This window comes from Agelaius tricolor, unplaced genomic scaffold (assembly GCF_023055355.1).
Source record: "Agelaius tricolor isolate 1412-34295 unplaced genomic scaffold, bAgeTri1.0.p SCAF_31, whole genome shotgun sequence".
Classification (NCBI taxonomy): domain Eukaryota; kingdom Metazoa; phylum Chordata; class Aves; order Passeriformes; family Icteridae; genus Agelaius; species Agelaius tricolor.
This window is the reverse complement of record NW_027269291.1, coordinates 6118094-6138306: the sequence shown is the minus strand read 5'-3', so window position 1 is coordinate 6138306 and position 20213 is coordinate 6118094. Positions and strand designations below refer to the sequence as shown.

At 49.9% G+C, this 20213-nt stretch overlaps 1 protein-coding gene across 1 annotated transcript in view; it reads right to left on the bottom strand.

The window, feature by feature from the left end:
- Positions 1 to 8524: 8524 nt before the first annotated feature.
- Positions 8525 to 20213, bottom strand: part of CRHR1 (corticotropin releasing hormone receptor 1) — a 29072-nt gene continuing 17383 nt past the window's right edge. The window contains exons 3-13 of the mRNA XM_071450778.1: positions 19530 to 19649; positions 18328 to 18413; positions 17249 to 17355; positions 16787 to 16907; positions 16154 to 16307; positions 15842 to 15902; positions 14430 to 14502; positions 13288 to 13373; positions 11751 to 11886; positions 11525 to 11566; positions 8525 to 10904 (exon numbers count right to left, since the gene is read on the bottom strand). Coding sequence (XP_071306879.1) covers positions 10764 to 10904; positions 11525 to 11566; positions 11751 to 11886; positions 13288 to 13373; positions 14430 to 14502; positions 15842 to 15902; positions 16154 to 16307; positions 16787 to 16907; positions 17249 to 17355; positions 18328 to 18413; positions 19530 to 19649 — 1127 coding nt within the window. The 3' untranslated portion in view covers positions 8525 to 10763. The remainder of the gene's footprint in view (positions 10905 to 11524; positions 11567 to 11750; positions 11887 to 13287; positions 13374 to 14429; positions 14503 to 15841; positions 15903 to 16153; positions 16308 to 16786; positions 16908 to 17248; positions 17356 to 18327; positions 18414 to 19529; positions 19650 to 20213) is intronic.

Here is a 20213-nt window from a genome sequence, read left to right as displayed (position 1 = left end):
AAGAAATACGGTACTCAATGCACCATAATACACCTAAGTAAAGTGCACCACCCCCAGCGAAATGAGCCAGCCTGGACAGAACTGTCATGGGCCAATCAAGCGCCTAAAACCTTCATGCAAATGAAGGATCCAAAAAGAAACCCATCCAAAAGGACAAAAAACAGTATTAAAAGGGGCTTCTGACCCACTGAATCTCTGCCGTTCCACCTGGAACATCGGGGACATCGCTGCTGAAGAAGCTCCAGCGCCGGTGCTGCAGCATCCTCCACAGGAATGCTCCTGCTCGGCCCGCGGGCCTCCTTGCTTTAGGCCTTTCTTTTATTATAATAAATGCTGAAATCACTTTAGTACCGGGAGCCAGCTCTCGATTTTAACACAGATGATTATCCTCCTCCTGCTCCTGTTATAATACATCACAATCTTTATTGTGCCACATGCCCTGGGAAGAGATTTGTCCAGTCCCTCCCTCTATGCACCTTTGCATCCAGAAGATTTTAGCCTACCTGCTAAACAGGCTCTTCAATTAACTGAAAAATTTTACTTCTAAATCCAGTTTTTGCCTCCTTCCCAGACACATTTTTACTTTCTCAAAGACTATGGTCCTGAACAGCGTCAGGGGCAGAGTTAAGGGTATTTCGAGGAGTGCTCTGCTTTAATGGGCTGTAACAAGAGACAGCCCCTGAGTGACTTGCCCCTTGTTAGTGCAGTGCCATGGTTAGCGAAATGGGTTTAAACTCATCCCAAACGCTGCGAGGGTGACTGAACTGCTTGAGGCTGGATTTTGAAGCCAGGACACCCAGCTGCATCCTGCTCTTGCTCTGCTGCCCTTGCTGTGCCACTGCTGCTGTAGTTTCTCACACGAGCAAGTCAAGAAGCATTAATTACCCTCTAGCAAGGAGCAGAAGGCCACAGAGCCTGCGGGGAAGGCACCTGCATGCTCTTCTTGCTTAGCACCGGGCTGTGATACCTCTTGGGAAGAGGAGCTGTGGTTGAGGCCGTCAGAAATTCCAGCTCAATTTCCATGTGCCAAAGGCAGGGAGCTGGGGGATGGGTGTTAGCAAGTGGCTGTGAAGTACAGGGAGCATGGGGCCAGCCATGAGAAATAGGAAAATTGTACAAAAACAGTCCATGCAGCACCTGAGTAGCCCCTTGGCAGGGTCAGTGCCTTCCCCAGCTCCTGCTTGCTTCTTCCAGGCAGGAATAACCCATTTCCTACCCTCTTGCCAGGCATACTGTGTGTGTCCTGTGAAAAATGCGTATTTTATGATTAGCTTTTCGCAAATATTAAAATTAATATTATATGTGTTATGTTAGAAAGTGATGCTGTATTAATTTTCTTAAGTAGTGTGTTAAATATAGTTTTAGGTTTTAACAAAATGTTAAAATAGAAACTATGCTATGTAAGATACTTTTGAAGAAAGGACTCACTGTGAGACAGCAGCCACAGGACACCTAAATCTTTCAGAGAAAGAGAATTTATCGCTCCATTATCAGAAGAAACTAACTTCTTCCTGCCTCGCTCAGCCCTGGAGACGCTGTCAGGATTCAGAGGAAGAAGTTGACACTGACCAGACAGAATCCTGTGTTTGAATGGAATTTATGCATCATGTATGAGGTGTATGACTATGCAACGGGCTATTGCTTTTAAGGGTTAATCCTCTGTTAATGTGTGTCCTTTTTCAGGCTTATGTACCTGGATGTCCATAACTCTTTGTTTCTCATATTGTCCTAATCCATATTGTCCAAATTATTATTACCCTAATTATATTACTATTTTTATAACCATTTTATTATCATTAAACTTTTAAAAATTTTTAAAACAAGTGATTGACTTTTTCACACCCACATATACCGTCTTCCCTTTACAGGCAGTTAGCACAGTAAAATGAAGCAAATATTAAACAATATTTTATGTAAATATCTGTTATAAATGATCAGCCAGAAATCCAAATTAATAAATGTGAAAGATTTTATTTTTGTGACCAAAATACGGTCCTCAAAAACGACAGCCAAAGAGACAGCGTCGAGCCCGGGTGAACACATATCCGACCTCTATCACATCAGATCCCCCTCTGTTCACCTGTGCCATTTCCAGCAGGCTGTTTTATACAGTTTTTTATGCCTGAGGCAGAGCTGCCCCGATTTCTTTTGTAACCCCGTATATGTATGAAGGTTTCTTTCACTGTGCAGGGCTGGACAATTGCTGTTTCCTGAGTAGTGGCAGGAGCTGATCATGTCAGGGAAAGTCACATATTCAGATGTATGTTCCTTGGCACTTCGTTTATCTTGACTGATGGTATCTACCAAGCAATGATCACCCTTGGGTGATCCCTGATGGCTCCGAGGAAGCCCACCTCCGTGCGGCCACATTCTTATATTAGTAAATGAGGCATTGTTCTCCTGCTGCCACCAGGAGTTTCATAATTCTCGTGTAGTAATCTGTCTCCAGGTTGCTCGTGGTCAGAGCCTTGTTGGATGTTAGATTATTTTTACAATTTTTGTTTTATACATTCTCCCCTTAAGCATGAATTACTTTATAACATATATTGCAATAACTATTTCTAATCAATACCCCTCTAATTCCTAATCCCATGTCTCAGCCGAGTGCCACTCTGTGTCCAGCACTGCTCACCCAGTGCTGCGGCTCGGGCACTGGGAGAGCCCTGTGGCTGTCAACTGAACGTTCCTGGGAGCAGCACGACGCTTGCAGGAACAGCTGCTCTTTGCAGGGATGGACAGCTCTGCATGGAGCACGGTGTCACTGTAGAGCTATTAGCTCCCGTTTATATCTGTTAGGTGTGTGATTAGTGTCCGATTAATGCAATTAGCACGGTGGCATCAGCAAAAGTATGTAATTGGCACCGAGCCAGCTGCAGCTCAGCTGCTGAGCACCACACGGCGCCTGTTTCAGGGTTTATCTGAGCTCGGTGAAAGGAGACAGCTCGTAGTCCTCTCCCCAAGCACTGGACAGGCTGGTTTCTATGTGCAGCCCTGGCTGTGCACCCCCACCTGCTCCTTGCTCACTTTAGCTGCAATGGAAAGCAATTTCCCACCCTCCATTCTTGCTTCAAACTCCCAGAGCTCTTTCAGGGAGCTGACGAGGGTTGTCCCAGCTGCTTCCCAGAGCTGCAGGATGCAGAGCTGGGGTTTATCCTTTTAGGAGGTCAGAGGACCAAATCTGACCTTGGCTGGACACAGGTCCTTTTCTAAGCCTTGTATTCTCCTTGTGACTGTCCATGTGGCCACTGCCAGGGGGATGAGGGCGGACAAGGAAAGGAATCACGTCTGCCCACTCCCTGCCATACCCTGGCCCCATCCCACCTTGGCAAGGTATCAGCCCATGTCACAGCTTGGCTTTCAGAGTCTTGACAAACTCCTCCCCACAGCACCAACGGCATTGGTGTGATAGATGAGTAATGCAATGATTGACTCTCACAATTAACAGACAAATATCATGTATATAGGTTAAGAAAAGTTTTATAGGTTTATAGTTATGTTGTACCCCCTCGTGTTGTTATCAAGGGACAGCTGGGTTTGGGACATTTGGGAGGGTTGGCTTGTTACTATGGCAACTGCTGAGCTCCAATGAAGATTTAAGGCTGTGATCTCCACCACTGGACGGAGAAGGAGGAGTCGATGAACGGAACTTTGGGAGGGGTTAAAGGGTTAAAAGTGAAACCTCCATTGTGTGGTCAAGCACATGGTGGGAAAAATCCTTTGCTTCCAGTGCCATAATATTTTGTCTATTCAGTCTTCTGTTGTATTTTTGACAAGGTTTAATAAGCCTTTCTAAATTTTTGAAAGTGAGTAGCATTTTCTCACAGTTGGTCTTTCAGGATGTCAGGGAAGGAGAAGGGCTGTGAGGGATGGGGACAGACTGTGGAGGGTCCATTTCCATCCAGCTCCACCAGAGATGCCACCTTCCCAATCACCAGTGTGAAATCCCCAGCCCTTTTCTGGAAAGACCAACAAGCCACTGGCCTCTTCTGACCAGCGCATTCATGGGTGAGGGCTGAGCAGAGGAAGCTGTGGAACACCAAAGTTCCCTGCCAGCCCTGGCTCCAGTGAAGATGTTTGGTTTTGGGAGAGCTTCTGACAATCCTGATTAACAACCTTTTCATCTAATTCATGCTGGTGATAAGTCATGGGAGCTTTGGGCCTTTGCAGCCCTATAATCAAGATGGTTTGAAAGAAGCAATTTTCTCCTTCTGCAGCCTGGTTAATTCCCTTTTAATTGCTTCCCATTTTGCAGAGATTTCCCTTGTTTGCCATGGCACTGGCTCCACACTTCCTATTCTCCAGCAGTGCTTGACGCATGCCTTGTTTTGCCAGGTTGGGATTTGTGATGATTTGGGCTATGCCAGAGCCTTCAAAGCTCCCTACACAATTTAGGTGTACCATGCCTGAGCTGCAACTTCTATAGGAGAGAATCTCCAGGGACTGGGCTAGGTTCTGTTATTTGCTATCACATTATGTGTGGGGGCACTGCTTTTGGAAAAATAAATGGAAAATATGGGAATTACACACAGGTGGGAAATTTAGCAGCAGGAAATATATCTCCTTTGGAAAAAGCAAACCCAACTAAGCAGAATTAATTATTTAAGACTAAAGTTTTACCCTGGGGGTCAAAAGAGATGAATGAAGCCTTTGTAAACTGATCTGAATTAAAATATGTGGGATTTATCCCTTTAAAGTTGGGTTTGTGTGCAAGGGCTAGCAACAAGGAGGAAAGGAGTTAGAACCCACCTGATCAAAGAAACAAGGAAGGTGATGAAAGTTTTGCTAAGGAGCTGTGAACCAGCATCAAGGTGGACTCAGTTATGTTGGGAGCACCCGATCCTGGGTGGAAGCAGTGGGACTGCTCCTGAAGTGGGTGAGATGCACTTTGATCCAGTTTGTGATTTATGTGTCAAACTTCAATTCTGGCTGTGGAAAGCCATTCCCCCTTTTCCTGGTACTCCAGGCCCTTGTCCTAAGTCCCTCTCCAGCTCTCTTGGAGCCCCTTTGGGCACCTGAAGGGGCTGTAAAGTCTCCCTAGAGCCTTCTCCAGATGAACAACCCCAGTTCTTCTTGTGTGTCTCCAGAGTACAGGAGCATCTCTATGCCTCTGGAATCACTGCAGAAGGTTCCATGTCCTTTCTTTCTTGGGGTCTCCAGAGCTGGACACAGTGCTTTCCTGCATGGAAAGCACTCCCTGCATACAAATGGGGCAGGGCATTCCCCAGAGGCAAAAAAAAGTCTACTTTATCTGCTTATTTGTTATTCAATGTGCAGCCTCTAAACACACCTTAACCACATTAATGCATTAAATATAGCTCCCTTTAGCCACCCAAATAATTTTAATCAGAAACATGAGCATTTCTATTACTCTGGCTTGGGTGGGTGGAGTGTCACTCAAACTCCAGCCAGGATGCAATTATTCTTGCCTATAATCCAAGGCTTTTCCTGACTATCTCATCCTGTTTTCCTTTTGAATTAGCTGGCAGAGCCACACTGCTTGTTCCTGACTTGTACTAAGATCCTGCTTCTGTGCTTGTGTTTCATTCTTAGGCTGCAGTTTCCCCTGTTTGTGTTTCTCCCAGTCTCTGGCTCCTGCTGTGCCAATAATTGTTCCTCTGCTTTTGGGATTACTGGAAGTGCTTAACTCAGGGCTACCCTTTTTGCCCCGTATTTCACATCCCCACAGGATTCTTCAGAGCCACCAGCTCCTTGGGACTCTCCAGCCATCCCACTGAAGGAAGAGCCTCATCCACCCTCCAAGACCCACCTGGCACGCCCAGAGCTGCAAGCACAGGGCAGAAGACCCTACTGGTTGCAGCATCACTGGATCATCTGCTCTTCCAAAGGCTGGTTTCATCCCAAACAAAGCTGACATCCTTCTGGAAGGAGAGAGATGTTAATGGTTCCTGGCAGTCAGAGAAGATCCTCTGGGACTGAGCCAGGGGCTCTGACACCTCGTGTTTGGAGGTCAGCCACAGTCAGCACACGAACCCCAAAGACTTTTTGCTGGCTGGGCTTTGACAGCCATGTCAGCAACACCGTGTACTAAAAAGGGCAGGCAGGGACAGGTCCTTGGTGATTTGCCTCTATGAAAAATGGGGAGGCAGAAAATTAAGCAGCCAAGGACTGGACATGGACATCTGGATCTCAAGCATCTGCACTGGGCCCACAGGGTACTGGCCCTGTGGGAATAGTGCTGAGTGAGGGAAGTTGTGACCCTTCTCCTGCTGCACTCAAAATTAGTGTCTGGCAGCACACCTGGATACATCAGCCAGCTGGTTGGAAGTGGAAGCTCAGAACAGACAGCAATCATGTTTGGTGGAGTTGGCTGGGTCAGGGTGGGGTGCTGGGGACATTTCCTTGGGGCAGAAGGAGGCTCTGGGCTGCTGAGGAGGGTCCCAAGCCTGCTTCACACTGATGTCTCCTGAAACAGGTCTCAGACCTGGACGGAGGATGCTCTGGGGCTAGAGGATGCTCTGCAGCAGAGGTGCCTGTCAGGATGGAGCTCAGCCAGCAGAGCTCAATATTTCCCAAAATCCATAGCAAATCTGGGCCTCAGTTTCCACACTAAGCAGGAGGCTCAGCAACAGATCTCAGCAGCCTAAAGGTAACTTTCCCATGGAAAATTTTGCCTTACAGGGAGGAGGGCAGGGCCAGGAATCTCAGCCATGGTGCTTGCAGAGGCTCTCCTGGGAGCAGGTGGTTGGGGACTGCAACTATTTCCAAGCAAACCTGGAAAACATGGATAGTCCTTGGTGCAAACCCCTCTGGGTGAGGGCACCAGCTGGGAGGATGGACTCAGCTGTGGGTGAGCACACGAATTCCTGGTTGTGGGATTAACCCATCCCTGCTCTGTGCAGGTGCCAATTCAGCAGGCTGTGTGATCACACACCTCTGCTGCCTTCAGTGCGCCCCAGGGGCTCCTCAAGGATTCTCTCAGTGGCTGAACAGATGAGCTCTCCCATGGAATCACTTGTGTCTCTGATCTTTAGTTTTCCTCCAAATTGGAAAAATATGTCCCTTTGAAATTTTCATGAAGGTGGCAGAGCTGCCTGTCTCCTACCACTACCACATGTGTCTGAGAGCTATTGAACTGCAACTGTGGTGACAAATATCAGCGTGAGGCTCAAGGCTGGAGAGAGCAGTGAAGGAGGGGGCCATTGGAATTAAAGGATGAAATATTTATTTGGGAGTTTAGCAGTGCTCAAAGGACAACATATCACAGATGAGAGGCATCCTGGGGCAGACAGTGATGAAAGACACTACTGGACTCACTGGGCTGTAAAACTGCCATGAGATTTCCTCTCCCTCCCAACCTTCCACCCTTTCCAGAGTCCTTACCTGCCTGGGAAGGTAGAGCAGGGCTCAACATCCAGGAATGGTCCAAAGCTGTGGACCACCAGACAGCTGTGTGTTGTTTGAGGAAGGGGAACGACAGCCCCACTTTGCTTTAAATACCGGCCATAAACCCAGTGATTTACATGCCATGGAACTGGGAGGTCCTGGCTCTGGCAGTGGGCATATTTGCACAGGGCAGCCTAGCTGGAAGGTGGAATGAAGGCACAGATCCTCCACAGGGAATCAGGATCATGAGCTTCCCTCTGCCTCCATTCAGGCTCTGGAGGCCAGGTTTTCTCCTTTGCTGGGCTTTGCTGGGCATGTATCTCAGGGCACCCAAACTTTGATCCCAGGTGGTGGGCCTGAGGGTGGGAAGTGACTCCAGGACTGGTGACAACTTCCATGTTGGGTTTCATGTGTCAGCCAAATAAACAAGCTAAAGAAAAATCCGTCTCACTGTGCTGGAGAAGCTCCTGTGCATCATCCCACTGGGATATCCCACAGTACCATAAGATCTCATGCTTGGAGTGCTGTTTTGCTTTTCCCACCTCTGAAAGGTATCAGGATAACATAAAGGGTTAACACAGGAAGATCCCAAGAGGCTTCAGCCTTGTCAAGGGCACTGGATTGGCAGGTCATTAATCTCAGAGTTACTTGGTAAGTTTAAATACAATCATGTAATCAGCAGGAACCTGTAATTATTATTTATGCACATGGTGCTTACTAAATTACAGTGCTCTCCAAGGCTCTGTGTGATGAACAAATTAATTCTGCATCAGAAGAGCTTGACCAGAAATCTGTTTCTGTCTGAATTTCACTTGTAAACATTGATGTATGAAGTGAAAGTCGAGTTTAATTGGCCTCCCTCCTGCTGTGAAGCATGTTACATTTTTATTCTGTATTAGCTCACCTGGCAAGGGGGAAAACGTGGCGGACTTTCTCTAGCCCTGATGGTACTTGTCTGGAAAACCTGTGTGGGATTCTCTTGGATGAGATGGTGTAGATACCTTTGTGGAGAGCCGCCTCCATGCTCTGGGCACATGGAGTTGGGGTAGAAAGGAGACAAAGGAGCCTCTGGACCAGTGGGATGCTGAGCCCACTGAAGTGTGAGGATGATCCCATGGAAACTGGGGAGGGGCCATGCCAGGGTTGTCTTTTCCAAAAGATAAACATGCTCCAAAAGCCCTTGTAAGAGGAATTGAAGTATTTTTAATCAAACAAGACTGAGAATACACACTCCAGCTACGGAAAGCAAAGTCACATCAGTTGGAGCAGATCACCAAGAGGAGAAGGGAAAACCAGTGATGTGAACACAGATGCTTCTGTTTGGGTTTCTTTCTTTGGTTTTTCAATTTCCAGCTTCTTTCCACCAAAAGACCCCATTTTAGAAAAATCCAAGTTGAACATGTAGCACATAATTTTTTGGCAACATCACTTGCAGGGATGAGGAAAAAAGCTCTCTGGGACATTTCCCCTTCTCCATTGCCAGCAGATCATTATTAGCTCCTGCTGAAGTACCCAACAGAGAAACCAAGACACAGAAAATGCAAGTGTACTCCTTGTAGGGCACCAGCAGAAAGTGTCCATAGAGCTGGAAGCTGCCACTTTTCCCACTGCATAACTCCAGGGGTCTTTTTCACACCCATATTTTGAAGAAGGGGCAGTTTTGGGGACTATTGGCAGTGGCTGAACTTGAACAAAGACTGAAATGTTCTCTATGTGTATGGTCCTTGTTGTGGTCACTGTGTCATACTGGGTACTGTTGCTGTTCCCAGCAGATTATTGGAGTCAATGGGATATTTCCAGTTTTGCTGCATTGTAGACATGAAGGGAAGTGGGAGGAATTTCCTCTAAAGTACTGAATTTCACAAATGTTTGAAGAAAGAACCCAGAGGACTTTCCCTATGCTTCTCTTTAAATAAAAAGATGCAAGATTTTATTCCTTTCTGGTGCTATATCCTGAGGAGATCACAAAATACTGCAATTTCAAAGATGCGTAAATCTCCCCATGGCAGGAAACATTTATGCCTGTTCTTTATATTGGGAAAACTGAGGCACAGAAGTGTGAAGGGGCTCACACCAGACCCTGTATGGCCCCAGTGGCAAAATCCCTGGCATGCAGAGGGCAGGCAGCCCATAAACCTGCTGTAATCTGTCTCCTGCCTGGGCATCCCCAGACCTTGTATGGGACAAGTAAAAGGTGGCTCCAAAGAGGTCAGGGCAAATCCACTCCTCTGCTCAGCTGCTTTTGGTGACCACATGGAAGAGGGCAATGAAGGAGGGGGAACTGGGGATAATCTGGAGTCCCCAGAAGGGGGAGGGAGATAGGAAGGGAGGGAAGGGAGGGAAGGAGGCTGCTGCTCCTCCAAGGCACTTAACCCCAACGTGGGGATGGTTTGGTCCCATCCTCTGCACAAGAGCAAGGAGCAGCTTTGGCACTGGGCCCACCTACCCAGGTAAAAGCAGGGCAAGGAGAAGGAGGCAGAGCCAGGGCTTGTCCCGCAGTATCTGCCTTTGGGGACCTCAGCCACCGCTCCACTGCAGGGCTCCCTCACCTTCCCACCCTCTGAGCAGGGACATGGAGTCAGCCTGAGGGCTTTGCAGAGACCTGTGGATCCATCTGGGCTGAACCAGAGAATTTAACTAATTCCTGTGCTTCCCTCCAGATTAAGCCAACTCTGTGTGGCTGTTCAGAGCCCCTAGGACCCATCCCCATGGGAGGGGGAGTTACCTCCCCTCTCCCACCCCACTGCTTTACCCCACCTTTGGTGTCAAGATGAGAAATGACCTAGTCAGACCAAGCAGCAGTTACAGAACACCAGGAGACACAGCAAGAGACAGGGGAAGGACTCAACCCCAGTGCTACAAAAACACAGCCACGTGAATCAATGTCTACAATCACTCTGGGGCTCTCCATCCATCCCCTTCCCACACATAGGACTTTGGCTCCTCTAGAGGGTTCCCCACCCACCAGCAACATTCTAGCATGTTCTCACTGGAAGGCTGACCCAGCTTCCCAGGGAATTAGCCCCATAAGCTGTCCCAGCAATATCCTGGTTTCCTGTCACCTCAAAGCAGACAAACCTGATAAATCATGCCCAAACCCCGAGACATTATGCCCAGGATGGAGCTGGCAGAAAGCTGCTGCAACCTCTCCAGGTCCTTCTGGCTCTTTCTGCCATACCAGCAGGTCACACAGCTGCCAGGGAGATGACAAAGCAGCACCTCAGCTGCCCTGTCCTGTCCTCCAGGCCTGCCCAGCACATGGGGCAGGAGCTGTGCAGGTGTCCCATGACCGAGTGAGTTCATGCTCTCCTTGGGGGGCTGGGGCCGCCGGCAGGACCTGCTCCTGTGCCGTGCCCCCTCCCAGGGGCTCCCCACAGCAGTGGGGACGTCAGCTCCCGGTGCAGCCTCTCGCTCCTGGCTCAGACAGCCGTGGATTGCTTGATGCTGTGGAAGCTGACACGGGTGGGGGAGGTGGGGATGGACATGGCCCTTGCCACACGGGCACGGATGGAGTGCTTGTCCTGCCACCGGTGCCAGCGCTTCCGCACGGCCGATCGCACCTGGGCGGGATCAATGAGGGACATTGGTCATCACACAGAGGCACCAGCCATCCTTCTCCTCACTCCTCCAGCCAAAAATGGATTAATGATATGTGATTTGCTAACAAAACAGATTCATGCAGGGTAAACTTTCTTGAGTCAGCAAAGGTGTGGAAGCATTTGGAGGAGGCAGAGGAAAGAGCTGCCCAAATATCTGGCCCCAGGATTCACTTCTACTCTCCTTTGCTTTCTGCTTTGTGTTTTGGGGCAGAGCCTGGGAGATATCCTCATCCATGTGCAATCCACATGTGTATGGGGCTCACCTTGGGGAAGGATTTCCCTGGGATAGGGAGGGCCCTTGGCTCTGCTGCACCATGAGAGCATCTGTTCTTGGGGGTGGATTTTCCTCCTTCAGAGGAGAAGACAGACAGCAGCCGTTCCTATCTGGGCAAAATCTGGGGCTGCAGATGTACCTGGGGCTGGAGATCAAGCACCAGTTCCAATCACCAAAGACCTTCAGATGGGGAATTAGGGACTAGAACCCTTCAAGCCCTGGGCAGCAGTAGAGCCTTATGCTGAACTTGTCTGCTTGCAAGGAAGGGTGTAGACCCCCACAAAAACCCCCAGCCCATTGTGCTCACCTCACTGTTCAGGAAGCAGTAGAAGACAGAGACGAAGAAGCCCTGGAAGGAGACAAGCAGCAGAGTCACAGCAAACAGGTACCCCCGAGCCCGGAGCTTTGGAACAGCTCTGGGGTTTGGGGATGTCTAGTTTTGGAAAGGGGCAGAAGCAGGATGAGGCATCAGCCAGGATGGGCTCCTCCTTGGTGAAAGGACCGGGATGGGAGCCAGTGTGAAGGACCATTACCTGGAAAGACTCCAGAAAGGAGTTGAAGTAGATGAAGACTATCCTGGAGATCTCATCCTCCCCGGGGTTGACAAAGAACAGCATGTAGGTGATCCCCAGCAAGGGCAGCAGCACCAGTGTGGCCTTGACTGCTTTCCTAGGGAGAAAACAGGGACCTGAGCTGCTACAGTGCAGCCCTGGGTACAAGGACTCTGCCCATCCCACTCCCAGCACCAGCACGGCTTGGACTGGTCTGCTGGGACTTGAAAACCAGTGAGTAGGGGAGGATGGAGCCAAGCTGGGCTGCATCCATTGGTTTTCCAGTGCAGTTCCCAAGGAACTGGGCTAGTTTGAGCACTTGGCCCCTGCTCTGCTTCTCCACTCAGAAAAGAGCAGTGGAGAGCAGAGGCCTGACCTTGAGCTGGCATGGAATGATTGCTTGGCTGATCTACAGCTCAATTAAAAAGGAATTAAGGAGGGTATAATAACTCACACCCTTCAACACGAGTTTGTGAAAACCTTATCTCAGGTAATTAATTTGATATCTTGATGAAATTACAAGTACAGTTTGTGAAAAGTCATAGTGCTGATACAGAGAGTGTGGGAAGGATTGGGGCTTGGCACCTCATTCCTTTGGATCAGGGGACAAGAACAATGCCAAGTCATCACTTTTTGCTTAAAAATCCTGTTAATGGACAGATTCCAACAGTAGATGGTCATCCCTGGAGGGTCTGAGCTGGGCAGGGAGGGGGACTGGGACTTGTTTTGCATCTCTGATTTAGAGGAGAGAACAGGCCCTGACACAAATGGGCTGATGACATAGAGGAGCTGGAGGGAACCAAGGACAGGAGATGGACAACTACAGTACAGTACATTCACTGGTGTAGCTTTCCCAATAATAGAACCAGAATTTATCCTTTCTCAGCTGAAAAAGCCATCCTCCACCTCAAAACAGCTTATCTTGACCCAGTACACCATGAGATTCCCCAATTCCTGCTCACAAAATAATCCAGACAAAGGCAATGATGAAGCCCAAAGTGTCTTCTATCCCAGGTACTCTGGAGAGCTGCTCTGACCATGCACCTCTTACTGCAAAATATTCCCCAACAGACAAGGAGGGGTTAAATCTTCCTGCCTTGTGCTGTGGGAGTACTTTCTTCTTCTTTACAAGGAGGTGTTGGGGTGGCATTGATTCATCAGCTTCCTCAGCTTTTGCTTTTCTGTCAAGCACTGATTTAATTCTCACCTCCATGCCAGGATTTGCAGCTCCCAGCCTGGAGAGCTCATCAGGTCCCACCAGAACAGGCTTTTGCAAAGAGACTCAAATCCCAAGAGTTCACTTCAAAGGCAGAAACAGCCATCCACACTCTACATCACAAGGCTCTCCCTGGCCAGATTTAATGACCATGTGCCTCCAAAGAGCATTTGAGGTGCTCTTAGGTGTCTCTCCATGCTCCCATCCCCTTGCTACCTGGCTAATGGGGCTGTTCCCATCCCCACTATCATGAGAGAACTCAGTTCCTAGGTTTGCTTCTAGCAGGGTCACTCGTGCTCTTACCTGTACTGGATCGTCTCTGACGTGGTTGAAGCTCGGAGCTTCGTCATGAGGATTCGGACAATGTTGAATAGAAAGATGAAGTTGATCTGGAGGAACAGGGTCACTGCTTAGTGTCTGGTCCCTCATTATATCCTCCCATTTCCTCTGCAATGGGCAGGGGGGGAAGGGGGAGCCAGGGGAAATGGGAATGTTTCCTCTTGAACCTGATCGATTGCCTTCCATGCACCATGAGAGGATGTCTGCCTTTTTAAAAAACACTTCAATAATAAGATTTAGGAGTTTGGTCAGGGGATCAGGGCAGCAGGGCATGCCAGGAGATTGCCAAAGAAGGACAAGTGCTAGAGGAATGGCTGAAGGTGAAAAAGCAGAGGGAGGGGAACAATCTAAGGTAGAGAGTGGCTGCCATTACATCCAGGGTCTGCCTGGTTGCTCTCTTGGCTGTCAAATTGCTAATGAGGGAATGGGAAGGAGTCTTTGGAGCTGAACACAATTGACAGGACTTAGTAGTGGCCTGGCTGCATGTCAGGCTAAGAAATGGGAAGCAGGATTAATTATTCCATTCTGCCAGTGATTTTTACTCCCTTGAACTTTCTCAGCATCGGCCAAGGAGGAAGGAATAGTTTTGGGACTTTGTGCATGGCTTTCCCCCTGCAAACACAGGTTGGACCCTCAGCTTGTGACCTGCCACCTCTGCTCTTCTTTGTCCCTCCCCAAAAGAAAAAGCCCCATCCATTGGACCCTTGGATCAAGCACAGCTATTCAGCTGGGGACCAGGAACAGAGAGGTGGAATCAGGATCAGGTAATGGAGTCAAGGATCCCAGGCTTCTGCAAATGCTTGGCAAAGCATCCCCACACCCAAATAGTGCCATGGCAAGGATGAGGGACCTACTGATGCATGTTGGAGGCTGGTGATGGGACACCCCTGTCAGAGTGAGGTTTCCAGGCTCCTTCTGCAGCCCAGCCCAAGACCAAAATTGCTCAAGGGGCAGTTTGCTTGAGGGGCAGTGCTGCTGTGGGGCAGCAGAACCAGCCCAGCAGAGTGAAGCTAAAGGAGGGGGCAATACCCTGTACAGAAGCAGCTGTGACCCAGCTGCATAGAGAAGGTCTCTATTTAGCACACAAAAGGTCAATTTCCTCTTACCAGAAGCACCAGGATCATGGGGCCTTGATAAATGTAGTCAGTATAAACACCTGCTCGCTTCCCAAACCAGCACCTGCAAGGCAAGGACAAGCCTGACATGGGAGTGACCTGGATAGACTCCTGTCCTTGCACAATCTCTGTAAGTCACTGTCTGTGAGCTGAAAGCACTAAAACTCAAACTGCTGCAGCCATTGTGAGATAGCTTTCCTGGGAACTCAGTAAAAGGAGGTGCATGTGGGAGTGTTTATGGGCCCCATATGGATGTGGGAGCTGGTTATTGCAGGACAAGCAGGGACACCCTCCTCACAAAGGAGGTGACTGTCCCCACTCTGTTCTGCATGGGGGCAGCCTCACCTTGCATCCTGGGGGCAGCTGGGGGCAACAATACAAGAAAGATCTGAAGCCTTTAGAGAGCATCCAAAGGAGGGACATGAAGATGGGGGCAGTCTGGAGGGGTCACATGAGAAGCAACTGAGGACACTTGGAATGTTCAGCTGGGGCAGAGGTGACTGAGTTTAGACTTCATCAGGGGCTGCAGCTCCTCCCCAGGGGGAGCCCCCATCTCTGCTCCCTGTGACGGGGGTAGGACCCAAGGAAATGGTCTGAGGTTGTGTCACAGGGGAATTTGGGATGGATATGAGGAAAAGTTCTTCCCCCAGAGGGTGCTTGGGCAGTGAACAGGCTCCCCAGGAAATGGTTACTGCCCCAAGGCTACCAGAGCTCCAGGAGCTTCTGGGCAATGCTCTCAGGGATGCACTGGGTGGGATTGTTGGGGTGTCTGTGCAGAGCCAGGACTCAGACTCGATGTTCCTTGTGAGTTCCTTCCAGCTCAGGATATTCCATGATTCTCCATAACCTCACACACAGGTCTAGGTCAGTTCTGTCCTCAGCAAACCCTGCAGGTGCTCACTCAGGTGTATCCCTGTCCTGGGAGCACCTAGTCAGGGTTGTTCAATCAGTGCCTGTGTGAGTAGCACAGGACTTCTGCAGCTGGTAGGGAAAATTGCCTCTGGAAAACAGAACAAGCTGCCATTTATCTCAACGGGCTCCCTTCAACTTCCCACTCTGGAATGAACTCTCAGGTACCTGTTAAGACCTTCATCAGCAGGTGCCTGTGAAAATGGCTCAGGTGGGGGTAATTTAGATCTCTGCTGGTTAAAACCCAGATCCCTTTAGCAAATCTATTGTAGGAAATCTGGTATAATATCTTTTTCCCCTTGAAAATCACATTTGCCTTTTGAGGGGAAACCAGCAGGGGCAGGGCTTGTGCTGCAGAGAGGTGAAAGGTGGGATAAAAGAAAGAATGGAAGAACATTATCCTTTTTTTCCTCCCTGACAGAATTCCTGACACAACTGATCCCTGAGAATTTGGGATAGAAAGAAGAATAGATGATAAGAGCAATCAGGCTCACTTCTCATTGTCGTAGTAGAGCTTCCCAATGGCCCAGGCAATGATGATGGGAAAGGGGATACCTGCAGGGGAACACAAAGGTGAGTCTCAGACGTGCAAGGTCACCACAAAACCACACCATAACAGAGGTTTTCTCACACAAAAACCACCCAGTGAGATGAGGTGTCTATGCAAATCAAGTGTCCATCCTCCTGCCCCTGGCCCCCTTTTTGCAGCTCTTTGAGTGCAAGCAGAGCTGGAGCAGAGGCTGGAGGGGGCATCAGCCATCACTAAAGCCTGGGTACCGCTGGGTGAGGGGAAGGCTGGCACTCACACCAGCCGATGCAGATGAACATCCACTTGCGGAGCTTGTCCGTGGAGTACGTGAGCACGATGGCCGTGTGCAGGTAGCAACCCTCGCCGAACATCCAGAAAAAGTTGGTGACATGGAAGTAATTGTAGGCAGCAGTGACCAAGCGGCACCAAACCTGTCAGGAGATGTGGAGCCTGTTGAGCTCTGTGCCACAGTGGTGCAATCGATGCATGGAGCAGCACAGACCCTGGCAGAGCAATCAAACCTATGTTTCTCATACACAGGGGGTGCCTGCCAGCCACCAGCCAGCCCTATTTGTTCTCTGAAGTTGCTTTTGTAGCCACATTTTAGTGACTTCAACCTGAAGGAGAGTAGGTTTAGGGAAGAAATTCTTCCCTGGCAAGGTGGTGAGGCCCTGGAACAGGTTGCCTAGAGAAGCTGTGGCTGCTTCATCTCTGGAAGTGTCCAAGGCCAGGTTGGATGGGGCTTGGAGCAACCTGAGGTAGTGAAGGTGTCCCATGGCAGGGGGGGTTGGAACTTAATGATCCTTAAGGTCCCTTCAGCCCCAAACCACTTTGCATTTCTGTGATCTCCAGGGTCCTCACACCCCCCAGCTGCTCAGGACTGGGCTCAGCCTGGAAGAGCTGCACCTACCACGTTGCTCTCGTGCACCTCTGGGTTCATGGTGAGCTGCACCACGAACCACGTGGCATTGCGTAGGATGAAGGCTGTGATCAGGTTCCAGTGGATGATGTTTCTCAGGCACCGGATGCTCCTGGAGAGGGGTGGAACAAGGCACCATCAAAGCAGGGGGATTGGGGACAGTGCTGTTTGTGCAGCTGAGTGTCTCTGTTGGGACCTCAAGGGTGACCTGCTGGGACCTGGGTGAGGGGGGCATGAAGAAGACTAGGAGGTGGAAGGCACCAAGGAGGACCCTCTGCCTCCGTAACTAGATGCTTTAAAAAAGCAGCAAAAGGAAAACAACCCCGAGATAGGCAGGATCTCTCCAGCCTGGAGGGCAATGGCTGTGGCAGAGTAGATGGCAAAGCAGAGGAGCTGGGTCCATCCCTGCCTGAGATGACCTTGCAGGAACACGGCAGCAGGATTGTTACTCACCGCAGGCGCATGAAGAGGACAAAGGCCACGAGGAGGGCCCCCAGCGAAACACAATGACCCAGGTAGTTGATGATGACAGCGATGTGGTAGTGCAGCTTGCTCTTCTTCTGGGAGTGGGGGAGATGGGCAGAGGGTCAACAGCAGCCCTAGTACTAGCACAAACCCACCTCCTCCACCACATCACCTTTGGCAGCTGCACCTCAAATTCTGGGCCCTTCTTCAGGAAGCAATGGGAGCTCACCCTGGGACAGGACAGTGGGAATGGAAGAAGGTGGGGCTAATGTGGGAAGGAGAGGCACCAGCCTGGTTTCACATCTCACTTGTACCAGAGCAGCTCACAGGACAACTCAATGCTGCGACTTCCCAACCCCTCCTCTGAGGAAACCCTGCTGGAACTCAATTGAGCTTGCTAGAATCTTATATCTCAGTTCATCCCCCACTGCCCTGGGGGCAACTGAGAGGCTTGGATTAATTTGGACAGAGGAAAGTGTGATAATTGAATTAATTGATCACTCCTGCTCTTAGGCACTCATCCAATCAGTAAATAAGCAATTAAGTGAGTGAAAAAAACATTCATGGCAAGAGATATCAGCATTTTAAATATCAGAGTTGATATCAACTGCAAATGAAAAACTCATATCTCTTCTCTGCTTCAAGGGGTGGCTTGATCTATTCAGGGGCTTGATCCCCATTTTTGTATCTCTTTCAGCTTCCTAAATATCTCCTTTATTTTACTGCCAGCAGGGAAGGATGGGGTTTTCAGTGAGTGTCAGGAGGGAGCTGCAGGAAAGTGACAGGGCTGATTTGTACCCAGAGGCCCTGGGGACCTCACCCTGCCAATCCTCTTGGATTTTTAATGGACATGGAAACAGGCATGGCTTTATTTCTGATGGGGAATAAAAATGCAAATCAAGAAGGGGTCATAATTGCCACATGCCAACTTTATCACTGGAATGTTGCTGCATGCTCAGCCCTCAGCTCCCATGGGCCATTCCTGGCCTGGATGCTGTTGCCTTTCAAAACTCCATCATCTGTCTCTTGCACTCCTGCCAAGAGCCCAGGGACTCCCAAGCTCCTACCTCTTCACTGAGGATCTCCTGGCACTGGGAGTAGTTGACACGTGCTGCCCAGCTCCCGTTCGCAAGGCATTCCCTGTACCCATTATCTGAAAGAGAGGATGCCCATCCAAAGGTTAACAGAGCATGGGGATAGGCACAGGTATGTGACCTGACTGTCACTAATGCAGGGCACTGGCATCAGGCCAGGCCTGGCATCTTCTGCTTTGAAGGCAGCTCAGCTACTGCCTTGGTCACAATTGCAGAACCAAAATCCTTGGAGTATTTCAGACCTGCTCAAGAGCTTTGGGTCTGCACCAGCTCTGCCCTTGGCACTGGGGGACCCCAACACCACCTCACCACACACAGGGATGCAGTGGAAGCAGAACCAGTTCTTTTCTTTCACTCTGCTGCTTGCTTGTGATCATGTGCCAGCCCAGGCTCTCTGCTGAGATGGCAGCATGAAGTTTCACTTCTCTACCTGAATTAGGAGTTTTTTGCCTCCCAGCAAGGACAGTAGGTGTCAAGGCTGACTAGGAAGGAATGGCCCAGGCACCCTAGAGAGTCACTGGTGTCAGCAGTGGGGCAATGCCAGCACTGGGGTGAGACCAGGCTACCATTACAGGAGGCTGTGAGCCTCATCATAGTGATGGGGTGGGAAGGGCTCAGAGACAGGATCAAGTTGTGATTAATGCAGAGAGGCTCCTACAGCGGCACAGGAGGCACCACAAAGCCAGACCTGTGTGTCTGTGCCATCCTCCATTTCTGCAAGAATGTGCAGGATGGAAAAATATATGTTTTTTGTGAGAAGCAAGGTGTTTCTTTCATCAGAAGCAGCACTTGGGTGGTCAGAAACTCAGCCTTATGCTAGGAATGACTTTGGGCACTTTTCATATCGCTACATCTTCTACTCCCAGCAGTGACAGTGCAACCACCTGTGCCAGGAAGGGAGGACACTCAAAGTCCCCCAGTCTTTGCTCAGCTGGAAGCTTCAGGCCCCTGTACCACCTCCAAGGGCAAGGCAGGATTACTCCTCTGCCTGTGTCCCCAAGATGGGGACATCAACCCTCTCCTCCTCCCAGGACCTGCTTATAAAGCTGCTTCTCTGAAACGACCCTCCCTGAAATCCGGGGCCTGAGGCACTGTTTTCTTAATAGTTGATGAGCTTTGTTCCCAGAGGTCTATTGTCACTTGTGTCCCAGCACCCTCAGTGCTGCCCCTCTTACTGGTGGTGTTGTACCGCACGCCATAGAAGTACTCAGGGCAGGGCCGAGCCACCAGCTGTCCCACGGCGCTGCGGGGCCAGCATGTGCCGATCAGGTCCACCGAGGCGTTGCACTGGGGACCTGCAAGGACAAAGTGCACAGGTTAGCAGAGGTCTCTGGGCCACCATGGGCCACTTCCAGGCTGTTGAAAGGTCAGGATTTGCCTGGAGAGCTGGGGCTGCTGCATCAGCTGGTGGGTCACCACAAGCTCAGCCCCCAGAAAACCCTCATGGCAGACACCAGATGGGGCCCGTGCAAGACTTGCAAGGGCTGGTTGAATCACCATGGCCATGACTTGTAGCAGTGGGAACAAAGCGACACAGACCCCCTCATCAAAGGAGATGGCCTTATAGCAAAAATCAGCCCCTTTTTATACCTTTAATCTCCACCTGACATAACTGAAACCAAACCGAGGCCTAACAGAAAGAGAGCACCCATTGGCTAGCTCAGTTGTAGTGCTGCTGTCCACACATCCTATCACCCAATCAGCTTCCTGCTCATACCCTGTCCATGTGTTCCTTCAGCCAATCAGCTTCCCACTCATACACTGCCCATGCGTTCCTCCAGCCAATCACAACCTCACTCTGAGCTGTCACTCAGCTGACTCTCTCCTCCCTCATAACTGCCTCTCACCCCTCAACCGAC